At 38.8% G+C, this 24,461-nt stretch overlaps 1 protein-coding gene across 8 annotated transcripts in view; it reads right to left on the reverse strand.

Annotated features, from left to right (window-relative positions):
• The window catches only part of ERC1 (ELKS/RAB6-interacting/CAST family member 1), a 289,471-nt gene that overhangs the window by 23,013 nt on the left and 241,997 nt on the right, over window positions 1-24,461 (reverse strand). For all 8 annotated transcript variants that reach the window (XM_082042960.1, XM_082042957.1, XM_082042956.1 and 5 more), the window contains one exon: window positions 12,675-12,776. In XM_082042960.1, coding sequence (XP_081899086.1) covers window positions 12,675-12,776 — 102 coding nt within the window. The remainder of the gene's footprint in view (window positions 1-12,674; window positions 12,777-24,461) is intronic.

Consider the following 24,461-nt stretch of genomic DNA (forward strand, 5'->3'; position numbering starts at 1 on the left):
TATAGAACATGAAAAGGCAGAGTAATGCAGATAAGTGGTCTTCATTTTGCAATCAAATAACTCAGTAGACTTTTCTCAACTTACCCATAGCACTTTAAATATTTGAGAAAAATCCCTGGAAGAACAGCTACAAGAAGAATAAAATAAAATAGATTTGACAAGTAAGTAATCTTGGGGACAAAGTAAATAGCAGGAGGTCAACATTTCTTTTTTATTTACTTATTTTTAATATCAAAAGTGTTAAAAAGAAGTGCAGACTGAATGAATCTGAAAGTTTCCAAGGAATTAACTAATTTGAGAAATAGGCTAACTTGCTAGCCTGGTCTATGGACCTTGACTTGTAGATCCTGCAAAGGCACAAAAAAATAAGGAATTCTGAAAAAATACAACCAAAACCCCAAACACCACCAAAGACCCACTCAAAACTTCAGACTTGGCATAGCAAATATGCTTGGAAAACAGCTTAAATTGAGCTAGCCCTTCATCTCCTATCAGTCACATTTTTCATGTGAGTGTAGGAAATGATTTTCTAACTTTGTTACATACAGATGCAACCATGCTACCCAACCAAACCCACTTCCCAAACCACCATTACACGGGAGAAGATGGGCTCAAAGTCTGGGTAAATATATATGTTAAAAAGAAATTATTCCCAGGAGGACCTGACAAATCTAACACAAGATGGAATGGATCATATTGAGTCCTGCAATGTCTCCCTCTATCTGGGTTTTATTATAGATATTAACAGACAAGAAAATTTTGCCTACATAGCAAAATATCTTACACTGGAAGATATGGAAATAAACTAAGATACCAAATGATATAGGCTGGAAGTGTTTGCATGGCAAATTGAATTACGCCTTCTTGCTCAGACCATTTGTGTTTGTTTGGCAACAAACGCAAGGGTTCGACTATAATCATCTTGTAACCATTGAATGCAATGGAGTTTTATGAGGCATGAATTTGGCTCAGAAAGTGCAAAGCTTTCCCAGATTCAGAATAATTTATCACTGATGTCTTCCCTTCATTATTTTAAATGGAAACAGAAGAAAGTTCTCAAAAAGACGCAGCCTGACCTCAGTTCAGTTCAGCTCAGTTCACTGCTGCACAGAGATACTTGGTTTCTTCAGAGGACCACAACACAAAAGCTCAGGGACAGGCTTCATTTCTTTAAGATTTGTTTTAAAGAGAAAAAAATGGATTTAAATCTAACCTTCATAATTTTCTCCTCATAAACCAAACCAAACCAAACCAAACCAAACCAAACCAAACCAAACCAAACCAAACCAAACCAAACCAAACCAAACCAACACGTGTGAGGAGCTGAAAGAGATTCTGGCTATTTTGACAGAGCTGTCTTACTCAGTTCATTTCTGACAGAATCAATTAGGAAATAATTTTTATATGGCAAATTATTTTTGAAATTTTTATACACCACGAGCAAATCCCATGGATTAATGATTTCCAGAGCTCACTCTCTTCACCTTGGGAAAAATCCAGACCAGAAAAAAGCACTGAGAAGACACAAAACAGGGAAAGTAGTTTTGTCATTAGTTCCCTCTGTCTAAATAAAATCTTTTCCCCTTAATGTAGGTGAAGCAAATAATTGCAGTGGGTTGGTAGGATTCCTAAAGCATGGAAAATGAATGAGTAGTTAAAAATTATTTTTAAACATAACAGATCCAGAAGTGCTTTTTCATGACACTGGCAAATTTTGCTTACATGGGCTGTGGAGCAAGAGCTTGTGGGGAACCATGTGCGGAATAGCAGGACTACTGTAGATCAGAAGTGGAATCCACTGGTGGGATGTGAGAAGGTCATAACTGGACCACAGGGCAACACGAATGTTCAGGAATGAGGCACCTTGGCACAACTGAAGGGGATGTCTACATAGAGTTTGAATTTTACCTCTTATGTCAATCCTGGACTTTCAAAAGGAAAAGCATTTGCCCAAACTCTAACCCCTAAGTATAACCAATTGCATTATGAACACCTTGCATGTCTTCGTCTGTAACAGCCCATATGCCTCTTCCTAGTCAAGGCAAAGGAAAGAAATCTGTGGTTTAACTGCAAGATGAGATCAGGACATACAAATTGAAATGCTGCTTTTTTTTCTCTACGTTTTCTTTTTGTCCTGAAGTTTTTTTGGGAATTCAGAAACCTAGCAACTTAGTTCTGAGGCAGAACAGGATGGACAAAGTAGGGTGAGATCTACAGAGGACATACAATCTTCCATTTCAGTATATTAAAATGTCCCTTGTTTGACAATTTTGTTCCTGTAAATTGCATTAGTTATCAGGTTAAAACTTTGAATAATAAATTAAATTACAGAAAGCTGTGAAACTAGGTAGTCAGACTTTTGATATTGACAACTAGAATATCATCAAGAAAAAAAAGTATTCCCACAGCAAGTGAAAATAGTTTAACAACTGTTTGCAGCTTGTACGTGACACTGTGGATTTAAATAGCATCCTCCTGATCAAACTTTTGTAGGTGTAATTAGGCAAGTTTTGATTTCACAGAATCCATTGGGTTTTATGCTGATTCCTCCTCTACAACAACACAGCAGCTTGAGAATAAGTAACAACAACCTGTCCGCATTTTTAATCCACTCAAGCTTTCTAGCACTTGTTATCTATGTAACAGTGAACAAGAAAACACCCACATTTCTCGCTGTACTGTATTTTGTCTATTGCTTCTTCCTGTTACAAAGGATAAAAGGAAACAGTGGCAAATATGCTTTTGTTTGAAAGCAGAACACTGTAGCACATACACTGGGAGAGCGCATCCCTGGGAACGCTTTTGTATCAGTGGCTGCATTCTTCTGTCTCCCTGCTGTCTGTTCCATTGCTAATGGAAAACAGAAGGTATTCCTTAAGTAGTCTACCAGAGAACACAATCAGTGCTTTTCCTGTTCAGGTGAACTATAACCTCCCTGTCCACAGGTGATATGAATCTTTGTCTCGTCCTCCTCTAACACTGGGTCTTCATTCTGCTGTTCCAGCTCTCTACCTGCTGCACGACACTTTCAAAGTAAAGCCACATGAAGCCACCAAATGCCTGTCTTATGCATCTTCAGGAATTCTTTTTAGGGGTGTTTGCTCTACATTCAAATGCAAAATTCCATTAATAAATACACCTATTTATACAAATATACCTACAGTAATTCTTATCTTTATGTTGCATTAAACAATCAGCCGTAGTTGGATTGCCTGTGGTGAGCCTACTATGAGTTGGAACCGTAAATCCTGGCACCTCCATCAGTAATTATGAGCTTTACCAGCCAGGAAAATATAGCGTCTAGATTGGCTGCAAGCCCTTATCAGTTTTTATTTTAGTCATATTTCTCTTGAGCTTATTTTCATAGTTAATATGCTGGAAAGCAGGCTTGGGCTTGATTCTTTCTCTGATATTGTTCATCATTCCCCTATTTCACTTTCTTTCCTCCTAACTGACTCCTACAAGGTGCTGGCAGCAACACCCCCAGCTTGGCTTCAGCTGTTCCTCTTGTGTCTCCATCCTGTCTATGAGCGCCAGGGCTCAGCTCCCCTCTCCTTTATGTCACCAACAGTGTACGCATAGTTTGCAGAAGCTTCTGGGGTGTGGAGGAGCGCTATAAGAAATCCATATGGCAGAGTAACTGGGAGATATTACAGACTATAACACGTACTATAAGCAACAACACTCCTGGAAGTCGCCACAAACAAAAATGTTTGAGTACAGAATTCCTACTTGCTGCAAAGACCAAGCCACTCATAGAAGATCATATTCAGCTGCAAATCAGAAAAGAAAATAAGGCACAGACCTGGAATAATCTCATTTGATAGAAATGAATGATGGCCTTTTTGCAATTGTTTTGCTGAAAAGCACAAATTTCTACAAAAAGAAACCAGCCATCTGGTTTGAATGTTTTAGAATATAAGTATCTACTTGTGTTCTTCTTTGATCTGTAAGAATAATAGGAAGACAGTGATACAATCCAGTTACACCTCTGTTGTGAGTGCTTAATTCATCCCAGAGCTGCAGATTACAAAATTCCATCTGGAAATCCTAGTCTTATCATTCTGGGATCAGAAAGAAGATGAACAGTGTATCAAGATCAGTTCTTTTGTGCTCATAAATACAGCATTCTTGGTGAGAGAATCTATTACTCAAGTATAAAATACTTATTAAAATAGCAAAATAACAGTTTTGTTTTGTCTTTTCTTAAAAAAAACCCCAAAACACGCAAACAAGCTAGCAAAAGAATTGTTCCCAGGAACAGGGAAAAGACCAGAAGCAGAAGTTGACATATTTCAAGGACAGCATTCTTCTCTAGGCTGGCCCATTCCAGCCTAGCAGTACTGACTGGGTAGGAGATTACATGCCAGTATGGGTATAGAATAAAAGAGAAAGTGGAAAGGCATGGTTTCCAAATGGGAATGGTAGAAGATTAGTCATTAAACAAAATATTAAGCATTACTTAAGTTGTTCACTCCACCATAATAAGATACTTACACTAAAGTGAGAAGGTCACTACAAAAGGCTCTCCATTTTTCAGAGTTATAACAGTCAAATGACATTCTCTGAAAAAAGGCAAAGCTTGAAGAAGCTTGGAAATAATAGATAATTGTATGAGAGCTAAACCAGGATTTGGAACTGTACTTCCTCAGAGCAGCAGCTGTCAGTCCTTCAACTATTTGTGTCTCCTTGCCTGACTTGACAGCACAGGAAACTTCCAGTTTCATAATTAATGATGACGCCCACATAAGCAGGCCTCCAGAAAAGCAGGGATGGAGAGCAGGTCCTGTGATTAACTAGGAAAACTGTATTCCAAGTGCTGCCCTTGTAACAATTAATTAGCTACATCACCGTATTTGAGTGCATCACGTTAAGGTTCTTACTAAAGGGTTGCCCATCTGGAAAGTGGGAGTGAGGAGCCCTGGCTGTCACCAGTATGACAAAACAAATCTGGCATCTTATCTCTCTGTCAGGCCAAGTGATAAAGTTTCAGTAAAGTGTGATTTTTTCATGTAGCTACCTTCAAATTTTGCACAGGATATGTCTCTAAGGCAAGCACAAGACACATTCTTTCTGAATGAAGAACTGTAATGGACATATTATAACATTATTATACACTACACAACTAGTTTGGAGATTTTTAGAGAGGGGAAGAAATGACCCTTCAGAGGACAAAAGATGACAATTAAGAAAAGGCAGTGGTCTACAGACCTTTGCTCAGCATGCTGGAATGGCAACTCCTTGAAATGTTTAACATATGGGCTATTTTCCCTTTTTTTTGGGAAGGAATAGGATCTTGGAAGGAAAAATAAGAAGTATTAATAAATTGAGTCGAATATAAATCTAACATAACTGTGGGAACAAATTCAAAATGTGGTATTAGAATCACCATCATATCACTGTAACAACACTACTTTAGAATATTGTGTAATAATATGACGTAGCATTTATATAGTTCTTTTCCCAAGTAGAAGTTTCCACTTTACAAAAACTTCAGCTCATTTTACAATTACAGAATTTGAGAGAGGGAGAAAGAGAACAAGTGAGTGGCCAGAGATGATGCCAGGAAAGAATTTATTTTCTGAATCATGGTCCAGTACTGTGTCCAGTAAATTACACTGTAACACAAGTCAGACACAAAAACTCGGTGTTTTTGACCATTCTGTATGATTGAACAATTAAAAAAGACCACTTTAAAACGAAATTTATTTAAAAGGCTTGCGAGGTCACAGTGTAATAAGTGACAATACTGAAACCTAAAAGAAGAGTGGCAGTAGGATGAGCAGCTCTCTACATGCTGCAAGCATAAAATGTGTCTCATGGAGAGAAAGATCATATTTATGCAGTGAATGAATGCCTGGGTAATCATTTGAAAATGGAACTTGCCATGAATAGAATATTTAATTTGCTAAAAGAAATCAGTATATTAATTCAAGCACCAAATAATGTAGAAAAAAATATTCTCAAACTTATCAAAGTATAGACATTTTAAGTTCTGTAGTGATCTCAATGAAAAGTTCATGGATTTGACAGCTGTGGCAAAGGTTAAATCAAGTCCTGAGATGTCCTGCCCTCAATGTCATTATTTCTGTCCCTCTTACTCTACCATCATAGTAGCCACATTTCTTCAGTGTTGTGTCTTGCCCACTTCTGCAGCTTTCCTCTAAATCTGTTTGAACAGCTAAGTCTGCTGGCTGACAGGGTGTCCATTCGTCGTGCATGTCCTTTCAGCTGTAAAATGGAATAATAAATACCCCTTCCAAAACAAAAAGGAAATTGTGAACACTCATTCTGGGCCTTCCTAGGGGTGAGACAAAATTGCTCTGCAGATACAAGTTAGAAACACATGGCTTATAACCTTAAGCATTCAGTTAGCTTTTGCATACATCTACTAGTATCAAGTTCTCTGTGAGATTTAACTGTTACTATCGTTCCTACTGCAATTCTGTTTAATACCTTTGTCCTAATAAATGTAATACAGAAATGTCATTCAAGCTCCATTACACTTTAATAATAAAAAATGGCTGGTTTTGCAAACAATATCACAGAATCACAGAATGTCAGGGATTGGAAGGGACCTCGAAAGATCATCTAGTCCAATCCCCCTGCTGGAGCAGGAACACCTAGATGAGGTCACACAGGAACATGTCCAGGTGGGTTTTGAATGTCTCCAGAGAAGGAGACTCCACAACCCCCCTGGGCAGCCTGTTCAGTGCTCTGTCAACCCTCACTGAGAAGAAGTTTCTTCTCAAATTTAAGTGGAACCTCTTGTGTTCCAGTTTGAACCCATTACCCCTTGTCCTATCATTGGTTGTCACCGAGAAGAGCCTGGCTCCATCCTCGTGACACTCATCCTTTATATATCTGTAAAAGTGAATGAGGTCACCCCTCAGTCTCCTCTTCTCCAAGCTAAAGAGCCTCAGCTCCCTCAGCCTTTCCTCATAAGGGAGATGCTCCACTCTCTTAATCATCTTCGTTGCCCTGCACTGGACTCTCTCCAGCAGTTCTCTATCCTTCTTGAACTGAGGGGCCCATATATTCATTAAAGATGTCCTTTAGAATACCATGAGCTCTTGATTAAAAACTATAGTTAAAAAATCCAAACTGAATTCATTAAACAGTCTTCACATTGATGACTTCCCCTTTATTTCACTTCTCAGGTTTAGAAGACCCTTGTCTGTAGAAAAACTATGGGCAAAGTCAAATTACAACATTAGAAGTGTTGCCTTTGGTACACAATGCATACTTGTAACCTGGTGATGTTACAAATCATTATTTATACTGGTCCTGACACAGAGTCTATGAAATTTCCTTGAATTGACTGTTTTTCAGTTCTTAAAAATGATTCAAATATTTTCCTATTATGACTTATCCACTCTTTCAATTACAGACATCACCTCTGAAATCTTAAGAGAGGTGTTAAATTATGCTAGTGTCTTCAGCATTAAACTCACAATACTTACTGCTTCTGTGTTAAAATGTGTCAAGCTCAAGTATTAAAGAAAAATGTCGTGAATAAGAGGCTTTTACTCTTGCCATATTTTTACGGTAACAGGAATTTGCCAATGCTTTCATCATCTTGAAAGATCCCCATTTTTATGCACTCCAGTTCAATGCTGGCTCTCTGACCGTTCCACTGTTACTCTAATAAGCATAAAATTAATTTTCAGGTTTTGTTCCTGCAACTCAAGCACAGCAAAACCAAATGTTTTGCTCCTTAGCAGGCATATCCTTGACATCAGGATTTGCTGGCAACCATTAACAGAAAATGCTTCCACAGAACGCATTCAAAGAGCTTGTATAGTGACAGCACCTACTAGATTCCAAGTCCTACTGCAAGCCAGAGCCATGGAAGATGGGAAGAAAAATGCTCTACAACAGCACACATACTTAAAACCACACATATAGTATGCATAAATCATATAGAAGGATAAATCTCTGAGTTCTCAGAGTTTCAATTTGGCCCTTCCTCCATTCTTGCCCTTCGCACTTTTATTCTATTCTCGCTTTTCTGTGTGTCCTTTACTTTGATAGTCTCTAACTCTTCCAGCAGTTTTTTTGTGCTCCTGTGCCCACTACACCCATTCAACAAGAGCAGTCCTCCTCATTTCTGATGGGCAGAGGTGACACAAGCAGATTTCTGAACAACACACACCCTTTCTCACACCACAAGTAGCATTGCTGTTCTTCACAAGAAAACTAGATGAGCTGACCAGCTTGGGAAGTTTACATATGGAAGCTTTGCTTCTTCCTTCCCCCATAGAGCACATACATGGTATATATTTACAAGAATATACAGACACGTCCACACATATCCTTTCATATGCATTAGATATCATAAAGTGTAAGTTCATACTATTTTTTATAAAAGTGAATTATAACTAATAAAGCCATTGGTCACACCATTTTAGCATTTGAGAAAGACAAAGGGGCATCCTCTGAGAGAGCACATTGGGATACACTTGGATATAGAGGACGAGAGAGCTCCATCTGGGGAATAAAGGGAATCACAGGAAATTCAGGCAGCAGGGAAACGAGCCTAGAGAAAAAGGCTAGAAAAGGCTATTTCAGGATGAAAGACGGTATTTACATTGAACTGTAAGCTGTAATGTAAACTACTGTTCTCTGAAACTACAGGAAGGGCACATATGTTTAGAAACGAGGCTCCATTTCAGGGGAGCTATATCTGATAATGCTGTTATGTACAGAACTGGTATAATTAAATATTAAATTCAGTCAGTTCCAGAATGCTGGAGAAGAAAAGCCTTAAATCCCAAAACATAAAAATAAAATAATGTAGTTTGCTGTTGTACATATTTTGATGGTCTCCATTTTATCGTCAATATTGACCAGAGCTGACTACATCCTCAGACCTAAAGGAACTTTCGAAACCAAAGTTATCGCCAAGTCCTATGCTCTTAGCCACTTAATCATTGTAATACATACACTGAATTTAACCCATGCAGGTAAGGGACTCTGTGACTTACAGCATCTTCACCTTTAGAAAGAGGATAAGGACTTTTTCTTTGGAATGTATATGGAATATCATGGTAAAGACATGTATTTGTTGGGAATAACTGGCTTGGGAGGCATCAATCACCTTTTTATTTTCCCTGTTGATTTATGCAAGACAATCTTGAGGCTGTCATGTTTCTCAGATGAGATGCATGTAAGGCAAGGATGCTGGATGCCTCATTACTTTGACTAGGATGTTCTATAACATACTTTGCCGAGGTGAATGCGTCCATTACAAAGTGGAGAGATATGCTGTACTTAATGTGAACCACCCATTAATTCAGTAAACTAAGAGAGATCACGCTCTTAGCACAGTTGGGAAAGGGAAAGAGAAATATCTTTCTGTAAGTGTTTTCTATGCAGCCTCCATGTTTGGTCCCGAACGAAAATCAGAATTATTCCTACCTTCATAGTGAGCATCTTCTTCCTTTTCATCATTTACTTACCTGGTCTTTCCTGTTTAATTGCTGTGCTTCAGCAGATCTTTACAAGCATTATCTCTAAAACTTTTAACATCATATACTAACACACAACCATTGCAAGAGCAGTGATTCAAAAAGAATGTGAAATCAACAGTGAGTGTAAATGAATAAAGCACTTTAGCATTTTTTCCACTAAAGAGATTTTCTCAGTTCAAACCCCAAGGCATGAAATTCAAGTTTGACACTGCCACAGTTGGATTAAATTTTTCAGATGGTTGACTTGAAAAGAGCGATCTGATCTATTCAGTCAGACAGACATGTAAGTCTGCAGTTAATTGAGCACATGCAAAGAGATGAGAGAGTAGCTTATTCTTTCATGAATGTTTTACAAATCTGATATAAAATAATAATTTTCAGAAAGGCAAGGGTCTAAAATTTCCATGGAAATTTTCAGAAGAGTTCTCTTTCAAACAACTGATATGGAAAACTGAAATTCTGAGAAAATCTGTGCAGAAACTCACATGAAATATTTTTTTCTGAAAAGAGTAAGTGAAGAAAGAAAAAGTTTAATGTAAGTTTTTAAAATATTGTCATTGCATCTCAATCCTTTAAAATAGTTTAAGTACTTCAAAGAAAATTATTCTGCTTTGAAACTGATTGCTAGAAGGCATAAATGAATCCTATGTACTGTATGTAGCCTAATAATTGATATTTGATTTTTGCAGCTCTATATCAAGGCTCCTGGTCAGTAAAAGATGTTTTCTTCTTTGCTAGAGAACAGGCATGAGGAGAAGGGCTCTGTTCTGTGTATTGCCTTCTCTTCTGGAAATGGGGGTTGTTGTGGAGACAATTTGATGGCAGAAAATAGAAAATTGTGGATTCAGACATAGAGAAACAAAATGTTCTTTAAGTGACAAATAGCTACCAATTTCTCCCCCATTGTTTCGAGAGAACAAGGGAGATGGGAGAGGGGAATGTTCAAGGGGACATTTCTCTTTGTCTTCAAATTGCCAGAAAATTTATATTCCTAGTCCATATCAAGAATCATCTGTTCTGAGCTGATAAATATCTGTGACTAGTTAGGTCAGCATCCATGGCAGCAATCTCAGCAGCAGATCTCAACAAGCTTAAAGCCTTCAGGAGGAACTTTATCTTCAGGAGGAACATTATCTCTGAGCGAATTCTTTACTAACCAGAATCGAAAAAGCATACATAGAGTTGGCTACAGTGCAAACTACTTTGAAAAAGAATCTGACTGAAAACATTTCCTCCATGAAGTCAATGATAAATGATACGAGAGACATTTCCTGCTCTCTCATACACATTAAGAGTTTGCTTTGCAGAGAAACTCAATTACATGCCCTGGAAAGTTCTCCCCACAACATCGTGAAACAATGACATGATGATTAGGAGAAGAAAATCACAAGCTACACACAAAACACATGAGAAACACCCTCATGCAGAGACTACGCAAGCAAGTGGGAAGGAGCACAACCGGGTTTCACAAAGCACAAGGGAGCGAGACGTGAGAGTGACTGTTGGAAACTTTTCTATTGGTAAGAAAAGTTGATTCTCACCGTTCTGAACAAAATGGCTGAACTAAGAGCATCTGACTGGTTATGCCCAAATACCCTCCTCCTCATCCTAGCAGCGCAGAGGTGGCAATGGGAGAAAAGCCCCCGAGCAGCATGGGAATGAAATAAAGAGTTGGTTAGTATTTAAAGCAGGTATGCAAGTACAAATAGTAGTACAAAGTGTTTAATTCCTTATGCAATACTCTCAGCCACTTTGATGTACAGCTTGCTTTGCTTTCTTGTAGGTTTTGTCGGTTTTTAAAACACCCCTATGTCAATGGAAAGTGCAATCAGACACCCCTCAGTCCCCAATGGCTCTCCCCCGCGAGGTCTTTGCAAGAATTTCCTTAAATGTTTAAATGCTATCTTTTCTTTACATCTTATCGCTTCATTTCATCCATGAATGCTATGCTGCATTCATTTGCAAGCATGTATTACAGTTACACTCTGGAAATGGCTTCATTTCATTATAGACTCACCATGCAGAACCAACAGATATTCTAAGATTTCCTCAAAATTAAGGTTAGGCAAGACATTTAATTTGCAGTGTTTCTACTCTCTGAAAGAAGGTAAGACCAACATTTTCCAAAAACATTGCAGAAAATTCAAGCCAGTCAATCTACAGTTCTTTATTTATCATCTGGAAGAGGTTATTACAACAAGAAGCAATAGGAAGTTGCTCTGATAATAGGAAATACTCTGCTTTGCATATATGCCTCACTGCCTTCTGTTATAGACACGGAAAGAGATTTTTAAAGATGTATTTTTGCAAGGTGAATATGTAATTGTTTTTTTGCCCTTTTCCTCCTGTACCTTACTCATAATTTATGCATGGCACTAGGTTGGCACTTAAAGGTCTAGATCAAGATGCCTTCCTTCAAATCTCAAGAATTTCTAGATGAGCCAGAGGGCAAAGAGGAGTGCCAAACATTCCTTCACTTTGTCAAGGCCGTGATTAATGATCGCTAATATTTTAATTAAACTGGAATGGATGAGATTACAACATGGGATATGCAATTATGTTGGCATTTTCTGTGCTACCCATGGGATAGGTAATCTCCCTGATAGTTATCAAGCACACGGCTGTGCTTTGTAAATGACACAGGAGGCTCCTCACTGCCTTGGAGATGGTAAATTGATTTTCCTTCAGTTCACGGCCCATTGAGTTTGTGAGGGAGCAGTCTGTGCTCATTTGGCACAGAAGCCGGGGTTTCCTCATGGGAAACAAAGGGAACTGCTCATATGCAATCCATAGATCAGAAAGCTGATCCTGGCGCATGATTTCCTGCTACTGAAGACAAGAAACAGCCCTGGACGCTCCACACACTCAAGCAGTAAGCCCGAGTTACTGGAGTCTGCATATGCCAGACAGGACTCCAGTCTTGCACTTTAAGAAACATTTCTTTTTTCTCTTTCATTGTCTGGCTCCTCTTCTCCACCCACTTAATAACAGCTTGGTACTGGGAACTGTTTGTTCGCATTTCAGGAGTTTTCAAGGAAGCCGACACAACAGCAACATCCATTTCTGGTTTATAACTGCACTCTGGAATGCTATTTTTGTTCCAAGGTACTGCAAGCATGTCAGGGAAAATTACATACTACTTAAAATAATCAGCCCCCATAGTAAAAATTACTTCAAAAGCAAAACAGAGAGACACATTACCTGGTCAGGGGAGGGCTTGTGGTTGGTTTGGTTGGAATGGGAAGAGGATTTGAGGTGGTCATCCTCATAGTTGTCAGCCATCAGCTTCATACGGTTCTGAGTCTATTAAAAAAAAATCCAAACAACAATCTCAGTCTACTTTCTAATGATTATAGGGACTAAAGGGAATAGGGTGCTTACACTATCCTGTATATCCAAAATTCATACACGGAAAAATTAAGACGTGCATTAAACAATAGTAGGTATTACTGTAGAAAACTGGTAAAAACTGGGAGACATATTCCAACTACTTCACTTTGAAGCTAAATTAGTTTTGCAGTTAAGTGTGTCGTCTGACTTGTACCTAACTCAACCTTGTGCTGTACACATGTGTACAGATAAACTAATTTCTTCTTACAGAACCTTGGCATTAAGGTTGAAACACCAATTTGGAGAACAATTATATGAAAACATTAGTTAGATGTGCTTAAGTCAGTTATAAACAAACAAAAAACCAAACCAACCAACCAAAGAAATCAATTTTTAAAAAGAGCAAACAAGCTGAAAATATGAATGTTGAACATAGCTTATTACTTAAGTCCACCCAGTTTCAATATGCAAATCAGTTTTCAATTGAGGAGTAGGAAATTCAGAAGACTGGTTGGAAAAATGTAAATTATAGAAAAGCCTTCCTGTAAGAAAATGAAAAAGTTAATGAATAAGTTTTTGGGAAGAAAAGGTGACATAATAAAGATGTATAAAATTACAAATTACATACGGTTGAGCAAAGTTGGACACGGCAGCCCTGGCTGTACATACAGACTGGGGGAACAAGATGCTGGAAAGCAGCTCCACTGAGAGGGATCTGGGGGTTCTGGACGACGGCAAGTTGAACATGAGCCAACAGTGCCCCGGCAGCCAAGAGGGCCACCCGTGTCCTGGGTGCATCCAGCACAGCATTGCCAGCTGGGCAGGGAAGTGATTGTCCTGCTCTGCTCTGCACTGGTGCGGCCTCACCTGGAGCACGAGGTGCAGGTCTGGGTGCCACAGGAAAAAAATGATATTCAGCTACTGGAGAGGTGCTTCACCCAGAGGGTGGTGGAGCACTGGAACAGGCTCCCCAGGGAGGTGCCATGGCCCCAAGCCTGACAGTGTTCAATAAGTGATTGGATAACGTCCTCAGACACATGGTGTGAATTTTGGGGCTGTCCTGTGCAGGGACAGGAGTTGGACTTGATGATTCTTGTGGGTCCCTTCCAACTCAGGACATTCTATGGTTCTATGAAAAAATTAACAAAATACAAAACAAGTTTCTTAGCTTGTTCTTAGATTTTCTCCAACTTCTTAAGAAATTTCAAGATCCAGAGGATATATAATTTTTTACAACACAAAATATAAAATAAATTTTGTAAGAATAAATGGAATACCTTGCCTTACCATCACCATTTGAGGCAAGCAATTGTAATGAACATCAGAATATACTACATGACTCTGTCTGCAAAGGACAGCATTAGTGAGATAAAGTCCTTTTAATATACTATCCTGAAATGAGGTCCCCAAGCACCTACAAACACCCATACCAAGCAAGGAAAGAAATCTGCCTGGGCAAAATGTCCCACCCACTCAGCAGGGCTTACAAGGACCATTCAAGCAGCAATGACACTCCAAGAGTAGCCTAGAGGGGACTATGAAAGAGAGCTGGGTCTAGCTGGTGGTGAAACCCTGGCCCAGGTTGTCCAGAGAGGTGGTAGATGCCCCATCCCTGGAGACATTCAAGGCCGGGCTGGACAGGGCTCTGAGCAACCTGATTTAGTTGAAGATGTCCCTGCTCATGGCAGGGGAGTTCCACTAGATGACCTTGGAAAGTCCCTTCCAACCTAAACCATTTTATGGTTCTAGGGTCTTGCAAAGTGAGCAGTCATCCCTGCATTAGCTGCTTCACTTCAGGTCATCTGGGTGTCACTCATTGGGCACTCACACCTGGAGCAGACCTAAAACGGGGCGACGGCATTTCTCCTCCCAGCATAAAAGGTTGACGAAGTCTCATATTGAGCTTTGTGGAGCCCTTGTATTCCAAAAAAATACAAAGGCTAGCAAGTCCTAAGTTAGATACGATACACAGTAAATTATGTACAGCTAGACATTAAATCATCAGAGATGCACTAAAATTAAATGTCTTAAATGAAAGCTCAAAGCTCACTGTAGAAATGCCAGCTGTTGATTCAATCCCTTCATAACTGCATGCTTTCTCTCTGAAAACTCTAATTTTAATCAGCATCTTGAGGCTAGAGAATGCAGATTCTACTTGACTGTCCTCAGATCATTACAGAGAAGGTCCAGGGTTTGAATCTGGATTTGATTTTATTTTGGATGAATTTAACAAAAGCTAATAGTAAATTGAGCTTAAGCAATAAGCAATTTAATAATGCAAACTCTTTATATTGTTTGCTCTGTTTTGTTAAGCAAGTTTTGCATTCCAAGTCTGACTCATCATTCATAAATCACTACTTGAAACACACTACATTAATTCTTAAGCAACCAGTTTATTGTCAAGGCGCTTTCTCCATATTTATTATGTTATTATATTTAAGGTTGGCTCTTTAACAATTTCTTCTTTGCAATGGGAGCTACTGATTTTAAATGATTTCACATTTCCTTGGCAATTTTTGGTTTTGATAATAAATAATAACTTCTTACATGGCTTTCAGCATGTATGTGGAAAAAAAAAATCTATTAAAAAGCAGAAGTTTAGCAAAGTGTTAGTACAGCACATGAACTTTTCTGAGAGAAAATGTAGCTCTTCCCAGAGAGATGGAGCACGTTTTATAATATTTCATGGGAAAAAAGCACATTAGCGATAATGCAGAAAACGAATATGAAGATTTAAACATTTAAAGCACAGTATTCCTCGCAGAAAATTTGGAAGTGGAATTGAAGAGGTTCTGTACTTTTGTCACTTAGCTTCAAGCAGACTAACCTACTATTAATACTTGGCAGGAGGTATAAGAAGCAGTTGAGAGAATTGGGCTGGTTTAGCCTGAAAAACAGGAGTCTTCCTTAATTACTTGATAGGATGAAACAGAAGATGAAGCCGCACTCTTCCTGGAGGCGACAGGACAAGACACAATGGATGCAAACTGGAACACAGAAAATTCCAGTTGGAGATCAGGAAAATTCTTTTTAGAAGGAGGCTGATCAACCACCAGAAGAGGCTGCCAAGAGGCTATGGCATTCCCATCCTTGCAGACAGTGAAAGTGTGATGGGACAAGACTTGAGCAAGCTGCTCTAGTTAGTGATGCTCTCAGCAGGTGGTTGGACACAGAGGTCCACTCCAATCTAAAATATGTTGCAATTCTTATTATTTGGGCTTTTCTTCTTTGGATAATTTTATAGCTATCAAGCCTTGAGTTTTCAAAAGAAGAGGGAACTAGGTTCCAAAATTCCTTCTAGTTGCTAAATATGATTTAGCTGCTTAGCTCCATTATAACCCTTTGAACATTTTAACCCCAAACAATCTCTGCAGCATCCTGATGATAACAATCATATAGGATCAGTTCACCTAGCAGGACATTTTCTTTGTTCTCCCTTTCATCCATCCTGACCTTCCACTGCTTATGCTGTTAATCTAAGACCGTGTGTTTGTGATACACAAGTCTTGGCAAGAAAACACCAAAATCAGTAGTAATTTCACTACCGGATCTAATTTACACAAGAAGAGTCTGGACAACACCCTCAGATGCATGGTGTGAATTTTGGGGTTGTCCTATGCAGGGACAGGAATTGGACTCAATGATCCTTGTGGGTCCCTTCCAGCTCAGGACAAGCTATGATTATTGCTGGATTCAAGCAAAAATCAAGAGAGAGAAGAAAAGCAGTTTATTTCCTGATGGAAAAGCAGTTTATTTCCTGATGGATCCCACCAAAAATTATTTTGCAACCTTAAAATTCCAAGCAGTGATGCAAACCAGAACAGAATAGATTTTTCTAATTCTCTCTATGTCAAACATGGAAATAAAAAGCTTCTACTGAGGACTGGATTTGTAACTGATGAACTTCTAATTGGAAATTTTTAAAATAACTGGAAATACATGAATTCAGCTTCTCTCCCATTGCTCCTCTCCAGAAAAGAATTTCAAAAGGATGGAAATTCCGAGAGCATATGGCTGTTGCAATGATTTAAAAACAAACCGTTTACTTTACTGTGGGGAACCACTCAAACATCCTGCAGTCCTGAACTGCTTTGTCATGTCGCTATTATACAATCCTCTCCCACCTTATGAGGTTATGGCTCAGATCCTAGGGCAAACATTTCTACATCACTGTAAAAAGTATGAACAACAAAGTAGTTTAACCACCGCGTCCTGTGAGAAAATAAATGAGCAGCGCAGTCAAATTGGTTGTGTCAGGAGTGCTTTTGTCTAAAACCTCCAGAGCTTGTAAGCAGAACTAGTGACGATAAGAACCGGATGTCAGATCCAAATTTTGCTTAAAAAATACTGTGTGCCATCACAGGTACCTTCTTCACGCATGTGCAGATAAAACGCTAGAATGAAATAAAAACCAGGACAAAACTCCACAACTCAATATGCTTCTTGATTTTTTTTTTCAGAAGGTTTGTTTTTCTGCTGAGAGCACAGATTTTGTAACCTCACTCCTTGCCCTCCTATAACACATTCCCCCCAAAACCCCACACCTTGTCAAAGCACCTAACAACTCTCTGTAGTGCCCCGGTTATCACTGTGCAAAAGAACAGTCCCAAACCCTTTAGCCTAGTGTCAATCCTCAGAGTTACTAAAAACCCATCGCACACTCTCAAAGGCTGAAAGGCAGGAAGGACTGTGGAGAACTTGCCACAAGAGGTGTGCAGACCAGAGCCTGAAACACAGGTCAAAAGTATAACATTTGCAGGGGTATTGTATCTAAAAAAAACCCCCCAACTTCTTCTGGTTATATATTAGACTATACTCTAGTACTATCAGATCTCGCCCACCCTTCCCTTTTTCACCCAGAACTTCCGCAGTTGTCCTTTTGCCTCTCTGATACACTTATTCTTAACACCCATCTTGCTTCTCATCATTATTTAACTCTGGCCTCTGTCCTATCCCTTGCTACAGCAGGCAGTTATATTAAAATAAAAAAGCACCAGGAGAAAATATGAGATAACCTTGTTTCAACCATAAATGTGAATGGTCAGCATCAGCACTTTTTTTAAAGGTGCTCTCTTTTATTTTTTTCATGGTTCTGCAGAGATCTCACCCTATTTTCACCATGCTTTTTTCTGGTTATCATACAGTTTACTTCTGCCTGTATTCTATAATCACTAAATGTTTGGGTAAACAAGGACATTACCATGGAGTAGACTATTTCTAATGCAGCCAACACCTGAAAACATTCATTCCAAACAGCACATTTATAATATTTTAGCTGCCAAAACTGTAGCCATGGTGAATTTTGTTTAAGAATCACTAAGTTCCTCCTTCATGGATGTACTGCTTCAAAGTAGATTCTTACCGGTAGGTTCCTAAGAGTAAGTTATTTTATGTTCACTGCAGGCTACACTGGTGGCTTGTTTGTGCACCTCCACCCTGAAGACCAAATGAATAGATTTTATCACCGTTAAATTATTACACGAGAAAAAACAGAACTGATGCTGATCCACAAAGAGAAAGTCAGAGACATATTCTGGAAAATAGCTGGTAAAAGCTAGAGGAGTCCTGCCCAGGTCTGACAAACTCCTTATAGTGGAATTCCATGCATAAATTTGAAACCCACCGATTTAACTGCAGACATTGTTTACAATATATTTTAGAGAATGTTTTTATTTGAAAGCTTGCACTAAGCTGTATGTTACAATGAGAATACATACCTTTATTAAGCATTTCTGCATGATAGCTAAGGTTCTGGTAACCATTACCCTGGCAAGTTTTTGATACCAAATTTCATTCATAGGAATCACACATTTCTGTATTTCTAGGCAAGTCCTCTAATAAGCAGCACATACTAGCTATATAAACTGTGCATTCTCTATATTGATCTAGTCTGCTTCTTACTTGCACTGCAGTAACTTATTCAAAGACTTATTCAACACAGCAAAACCCATGACATCAGTGACTACTTTCTCATTTTTTTGTAAAATATTTGAGTTGGGTTATTTCTGGCTTTGCTAACCAGTCTAAACAAGCTTTATTAATCCTCAAATGTAGAGTTTAAAAAGACCCACATTAAGTAAATGTTAATACAATGACTGTACTAGTGACAAATGTGTATGTGGTGCAGACAGCATGTCAGTGAGTTAAGGGAGTCATCCCATTTCAATCTGAGTTGAATGTTTCACTGGAAGCACACACATGCAAATGCAACAGTTCAGAAACCTTTTCACCACCAATGGCATGGAAACACAACAAAGAAAGTCAGGCATTTTTTTGTGTGTGTGCCTAATTATTCAGCATCTCTGCAAACGATGTTCTTGCAAAGACTTCCAGATAGACCTTTTCTGTTTGCTGAGAACATGTGGTGAGCCATACGCCCTCTAAATATCTGCCATACTTCCTGTAAATATCTCCATGTCAGAAACATGGAGAGAATAATCTCTCCTCGCCTACTGCTAGAATGTGATGCCTTGTATAGCTACCCTGAGTATATCCATACCTACCTTGAGCGTCTACCTACCTTGAGCACAGGGTCTCTGAAAGATAGTGTCAAATATTTTACTCTCTGTTCACTTCCCATTCATGATATTTAATGATCTGGGGGACATTTTTCAAATTTGTAAAAAGATGGCACATGCTGAGTTGTCATTTTTGTTTGTAAGACTTAAAAGATGCACCATCAAGCTAGGTTTGGTTTTCCCTTTGGCTATGTTTAAGATTAGCAACTGTGACTCCTCTGTTAGCAGCAAACAAACACAATGTTCAGCTGCACACAAACGAAAACCATTCCCATTAACTCAGTTCTGTACATCCTGAGCCTGTGTTTTTGTGAGCCAAACAAAGAGCACGTGCAGCGCGCAGCTGCTGAGGTTTGTCAAAGCCTGCAGGATTTAACCCAGATTCTACCTGAGATAGAGCTTTCTGCATCCACTGTTGGCAATGCTACAACCATGTTACACTATAAAGTGAAAGACTTTATCAGTCTGGTTAATTTCTGTGCTTAACAATTGCATTTTTCTATTCGTCTCCCCATATGTGATAATTACAGAGAAACTTCATTCTGGAGAATTCATACTCAAAACCCTAAGAACTAAATTAAAGGAGGCAGATAATTTAGATATGAAGTTCTCTCAGAGGCTTGACACATGTAGATATAAGTACATGGATTTAAAAAATAAAAACTTGGAACTGAAATTTTGCCTGTATAGGAATGCACCTCTTGGAGCTTTATTCCTTAGGAGATTAACAAGTAACTAAGGGTTTACCGGATGCCAAAGCTTATTGAAATCTATTGCTCTGATTCCTATATAAAGAAAACCAGTGACACAAAAGACAATCCAAGTCAGATCTTGTGTTTGGGATTCCTTATTGTGTTATACCACGGGAACACTACAATATGTGTTCCTTTAGCTCTCTTATACTCTCTTTAGAGATAACTCAGGCTGTGTTTAAGGGTGACTGGTCACTGTTAATGGAACTGCCTTCCTCAATTATTTGTTTTGTTCACAAGAGCTGGAATCTGCCCAGTCCCAGGTTTAAAAGGAAACTAAGAAAAAAATATAATACATTCTCTCCTTCTCTCATGGTTAACTAGTCAGGAGCAAACCAAGTACATTAATTCTTTGGCATCTTTCCATTGCATGCCAGGGTCTTCAGTGGAAAGCTCACTAAGGTGTATTTTCCTCCATCTCAAAGATGTCTGAGCAAGGGCTGCGGTCTGTGAACATTTAGCACCATATTGTAAATTAAGCCTAATATATACCAACTGGGTGGCTTATGCATCAAAAAAACTTCCAGGCAGGATCAAAAGGACAAATGGTATCCTGTGACAACATCCTCAAAGAATCCTGGATCCCTCACGCTACACAAAACCAAAGAAATTATCTACTGAAATTGATCTGAAGATGGCAACAGCAAGCAAAATGAGCTGCTGTTCTAATTCTTAAGATGAAATCAAAGAAATGGTTACATTCACCTTCCAGTCATGAGCACATAAAACTTCTATACTTTAGGTTGAAAGTAAGCAGGTAAATATTTTTTGGATTACAACCCTGCCCTGTAGTGCAATTTGCTAGGGCAAGTCTGATGTTGGTTCCACGCCACAGCAGAGAAGGGCCCTACTGCAGAATTTGCTGCCAGAGAATGTAAGATCAATATCCTTTGCCGCCACATGCCCTGAAAGCAAAAAGCCTCATTTATTTAAATTAGCTTAACAGCAACTGGTTTTTGCTAGATCATGCTGCTACATCCATTCTCCATCTATTGTGCTGTCTTCATTACTTCTTTCATCGGTTAAGAATTGATTTCTTTTGCAGACAGCATGGCTACCCTTGAAGAGCATAAGAGTCCACTTTATTACCCATTTCATGCTGGCTAATGAAATCTGCGTGCTTTGGGTTTGTATCCTACATCTTCTAAGCATGGCCTTCAACCCTATAATAATCTCTTTCTCCAGTCTGCCTCCCCCATACTGTCTCCAGGCAAGAGTCAGCTGGGACCAGTGTGAAAGTATGTATGTTCTGAATGGCCAGCCATATGCATGTGCTACAGCCAAACAAAATATATCATGGCTCAATTCTTCCTCACTTCCCTGTGTGGGAGCACTACTTGGGGCTTTTTCCTCCTCTACCCAGCTGTGGATGTTAATTGAGCTCCTATAAGTTACATGATCTTTGAGACTTCTTTCCCTCTGTCAAATTTGGTTGAAAATGGTCAATAAATTGAAAAGTTACTCAGTAGGAACTACAGCTCAGCTAAGCAGATGGATAGATCTGTCATTTAAACTCTTCTTTGGAGGACTTTAGGATAAAAGCCGGTCCAAACTAGCATGTTTTGTTCAAGTTGTAAGACTTTGGATGTAGTGTCTCAACATATCCCTTCATTAAACATTTTACAGTTTTCTGATACCACACTCCATGCCTTTCTAGAAGGTTCTGGGAGGCTGAATTGCTACAAATTCTCCAGTGAACAGCAGCAAGCGTCTCATGCTTAGCTCATGTGTCTGCCGAATGTTTAATATATACAGTTTATTCAGTCTCTTTAACCTACTTTGATACATACCACCAAGGACAACTCACTTGAACAAAAAAGTAAAATGCTACCTCTATAAGAGTGTGAAAGGAAATACCATTTTTTTTCATGGTCCTCATTACTCAAACTGTTGAAAAATCCTGACTGTACTTCTCCCCTTGCTCATTCTTCCCCTCTCGTGGTACGTTTGTGGGTCTAAGCTAAAGATTTCATCTTATGTTTCATTGATCAAGAGAAAAATAAAGACAAAAATGCAATCATCAAAACAAGCTGAAATGTATTTTGGAGCATAAACACTCATAAAAACTTCGATAGGTTGGTGATATATGTGTTTTACGAAGCAAAATGTAGAAGATGTCTCAGGTTATGCTAAAGCTGGAAATGCATTCCAACAGTTTAAGAATCCTGTGATTACTTTAAACTTGTGCAATTTAAGAGCGAATGTTAAGCACCAGCAATAAGGTTAATCTTACAAAATTTAGAAACATCTGAAAGCAAGCCTTCTAAACTACCTACACAGTATCCCATAGAGCAGGCAAGTATTTCTATCAAAAACAGAAAACGCTTGCTTTGACATAGTTGACTGACATAGTTCCTTTTTCACTTCAGTTTCACTCCACACCATGCTCATCTTTCTGTCTTCTACTTCACTTTGTCTCTCTTTCCTTTGTTATTCTTTCTGTTTGGTTCTCCTTCTCCAAGTAAACCCACTTTTCCTCAGTTTAACAAAGCTGCTTGTATAACGCAACTGCCTTAGTCACTCTGCTTTTGTCTCACAGTTTTTCTCCTACTCTGAAATCAGAAAACTTCTCAGTCCAGCAATATCTATAAAAACTGATCGGCAAATTCTCATCTAACAGCTTATACACAATATGCATCCTACTGTAAAATCTTAAAACCTCATCATGATCCCCTGCTTTGAAAAAACCATAGTAGGCCATCTGCTCACTTGTATCTACATACTCCTTTCCTAGCTGATATCGTTTGGAAGTTTTCAAATCTTTGTCTACTATGATGGTGTCTTTACAATAACTATAGTAGAAGTATTCCTTTATCAAGGTATTTTTATTTTTGTAAGGTATATATCACAGAATCACAGAATATTAGGGATTAGAAGGGACCTCAAAAGATAATCTAATATCAGTGTTTTTACCTCATCGAGGCTTATATATTTTTATTTTTATATGACTCACCGCTTCGACTGCATTTGTTTGCAGCCTCAAAGAATTGTGAATAGCAACCCCCATCTATATATGCTGTTCTTGGCAAAAAAAATAGTTATGTACAGATACAAATTCCTAGATGCTAAAGTGATGTGAGCTGCTCAGTATCATCTCAACAGAGACTGTCTGTAACTGCCCAGAACCCAGCTCTGGGTGTATACATGAATGTGTCTGTGTCTACATGATATAAACAGTGTTGATAGCCACTTCTTAAAAAAAACGCACCAAAACCTCAAGACTATTTATGCTTGCTCTGAAATTAGTTTTAAAAGCTGTTGTGTATAGAAGAAAAAGAAAACCAATATTATTCTTTTTCTGCCTCGCTTTCATCTTTGAATCTACGCAAAATCCTCCATGGTAACTGCTGGAGGGAAGAGTTAAAAGGGCATTTCCTTTGACAACCAACAGAGCTTTGCTACCCCAATCGAAATTAAAGCTAAGAATTTTCTCTGTAAAGCCGATTATTGGGGTTGACACCAACGCAGAAGAGCCCTGCCTCCTAAGGCTCATACAAGCATACAGACATCACATTCCTGTCTGTCCACACCGTCTGTGCGTGTGGTCTGCAGACACAGGATTCCTGTCCATCCACACTGTCCCTGTGTTTGGTCCACGGAGGCCGGATTCCAGCCCAACACATGTGCAGCACAGAGCTGGACAGATGATTCCTGTCCATCTGCCCCGCTCTTACACAAGCAAGGGGAATCACAATAAACCAATACTTTTCTATTTTTTCTTTCTGCAGAGGTTGATTTTTCTTATTTAGTCTGCATCAAAGCTTAGATAACAGCACTAGCTGGAAAGACTGAAAAATCATTCAGGTTTTCTACTGTATTAATGCCAAAATTGTTCTTACTAAGGAAACAAGTTGTCTTCCTTTCTACAAAATTCATGGCACACAATTCGTAGAGATGTGCCAGGTCTGGCCAGATGAATGACTGTAAGGTGTCTGCATTTCAGACAGTATTCCCATCATTGCCTGTTCTATTCCTAATTTGTTGTCCTTCTGTGTTTTCCATTATATTATGCCATTACATGGGAGTAGAGGCCCACCCAATGGTCACCATAAAGCACACTGTAAAGCTTATAAAATTACATCTCACCAAAATAAAAAGGTTTGTGGAACAAGATGAAAAAACAGTCTGTTATACCGTCAGTGTTTTTTCCTTAATAATCCTAATCCTTTTACTGCGAAATCATTTAACTTAGATAGGGGATGTTGCATGTTAAAGAGCCCTGACAAAGCAGAGGAAGAAGTAGAGATGAATGAAGAGGAGGATAGGGCAACCTCAGCTGATTTATTTGCAACTAGAAGACCTAGGAGGAAACAAGGAAACCTTTGTATTTTTTTAAGACCTCTGTGTACCATAAAAAAGATTGCTGGCTGACAATGGAGAAGTACTAG

Source organism: Streptopelia decaocto (assembly GCF_964273445.1).
Source record: "Streptopelia decaocto genome assembly, chromosome: 1".
In the NCBI taxonomy this organism is placed as follows: domain Eukaryota; kingdom Metazoa; phylum Chordata; class Aves; order Columbiformes; family Columbidae; genus Streptopelia; species Streptopelia decaocto.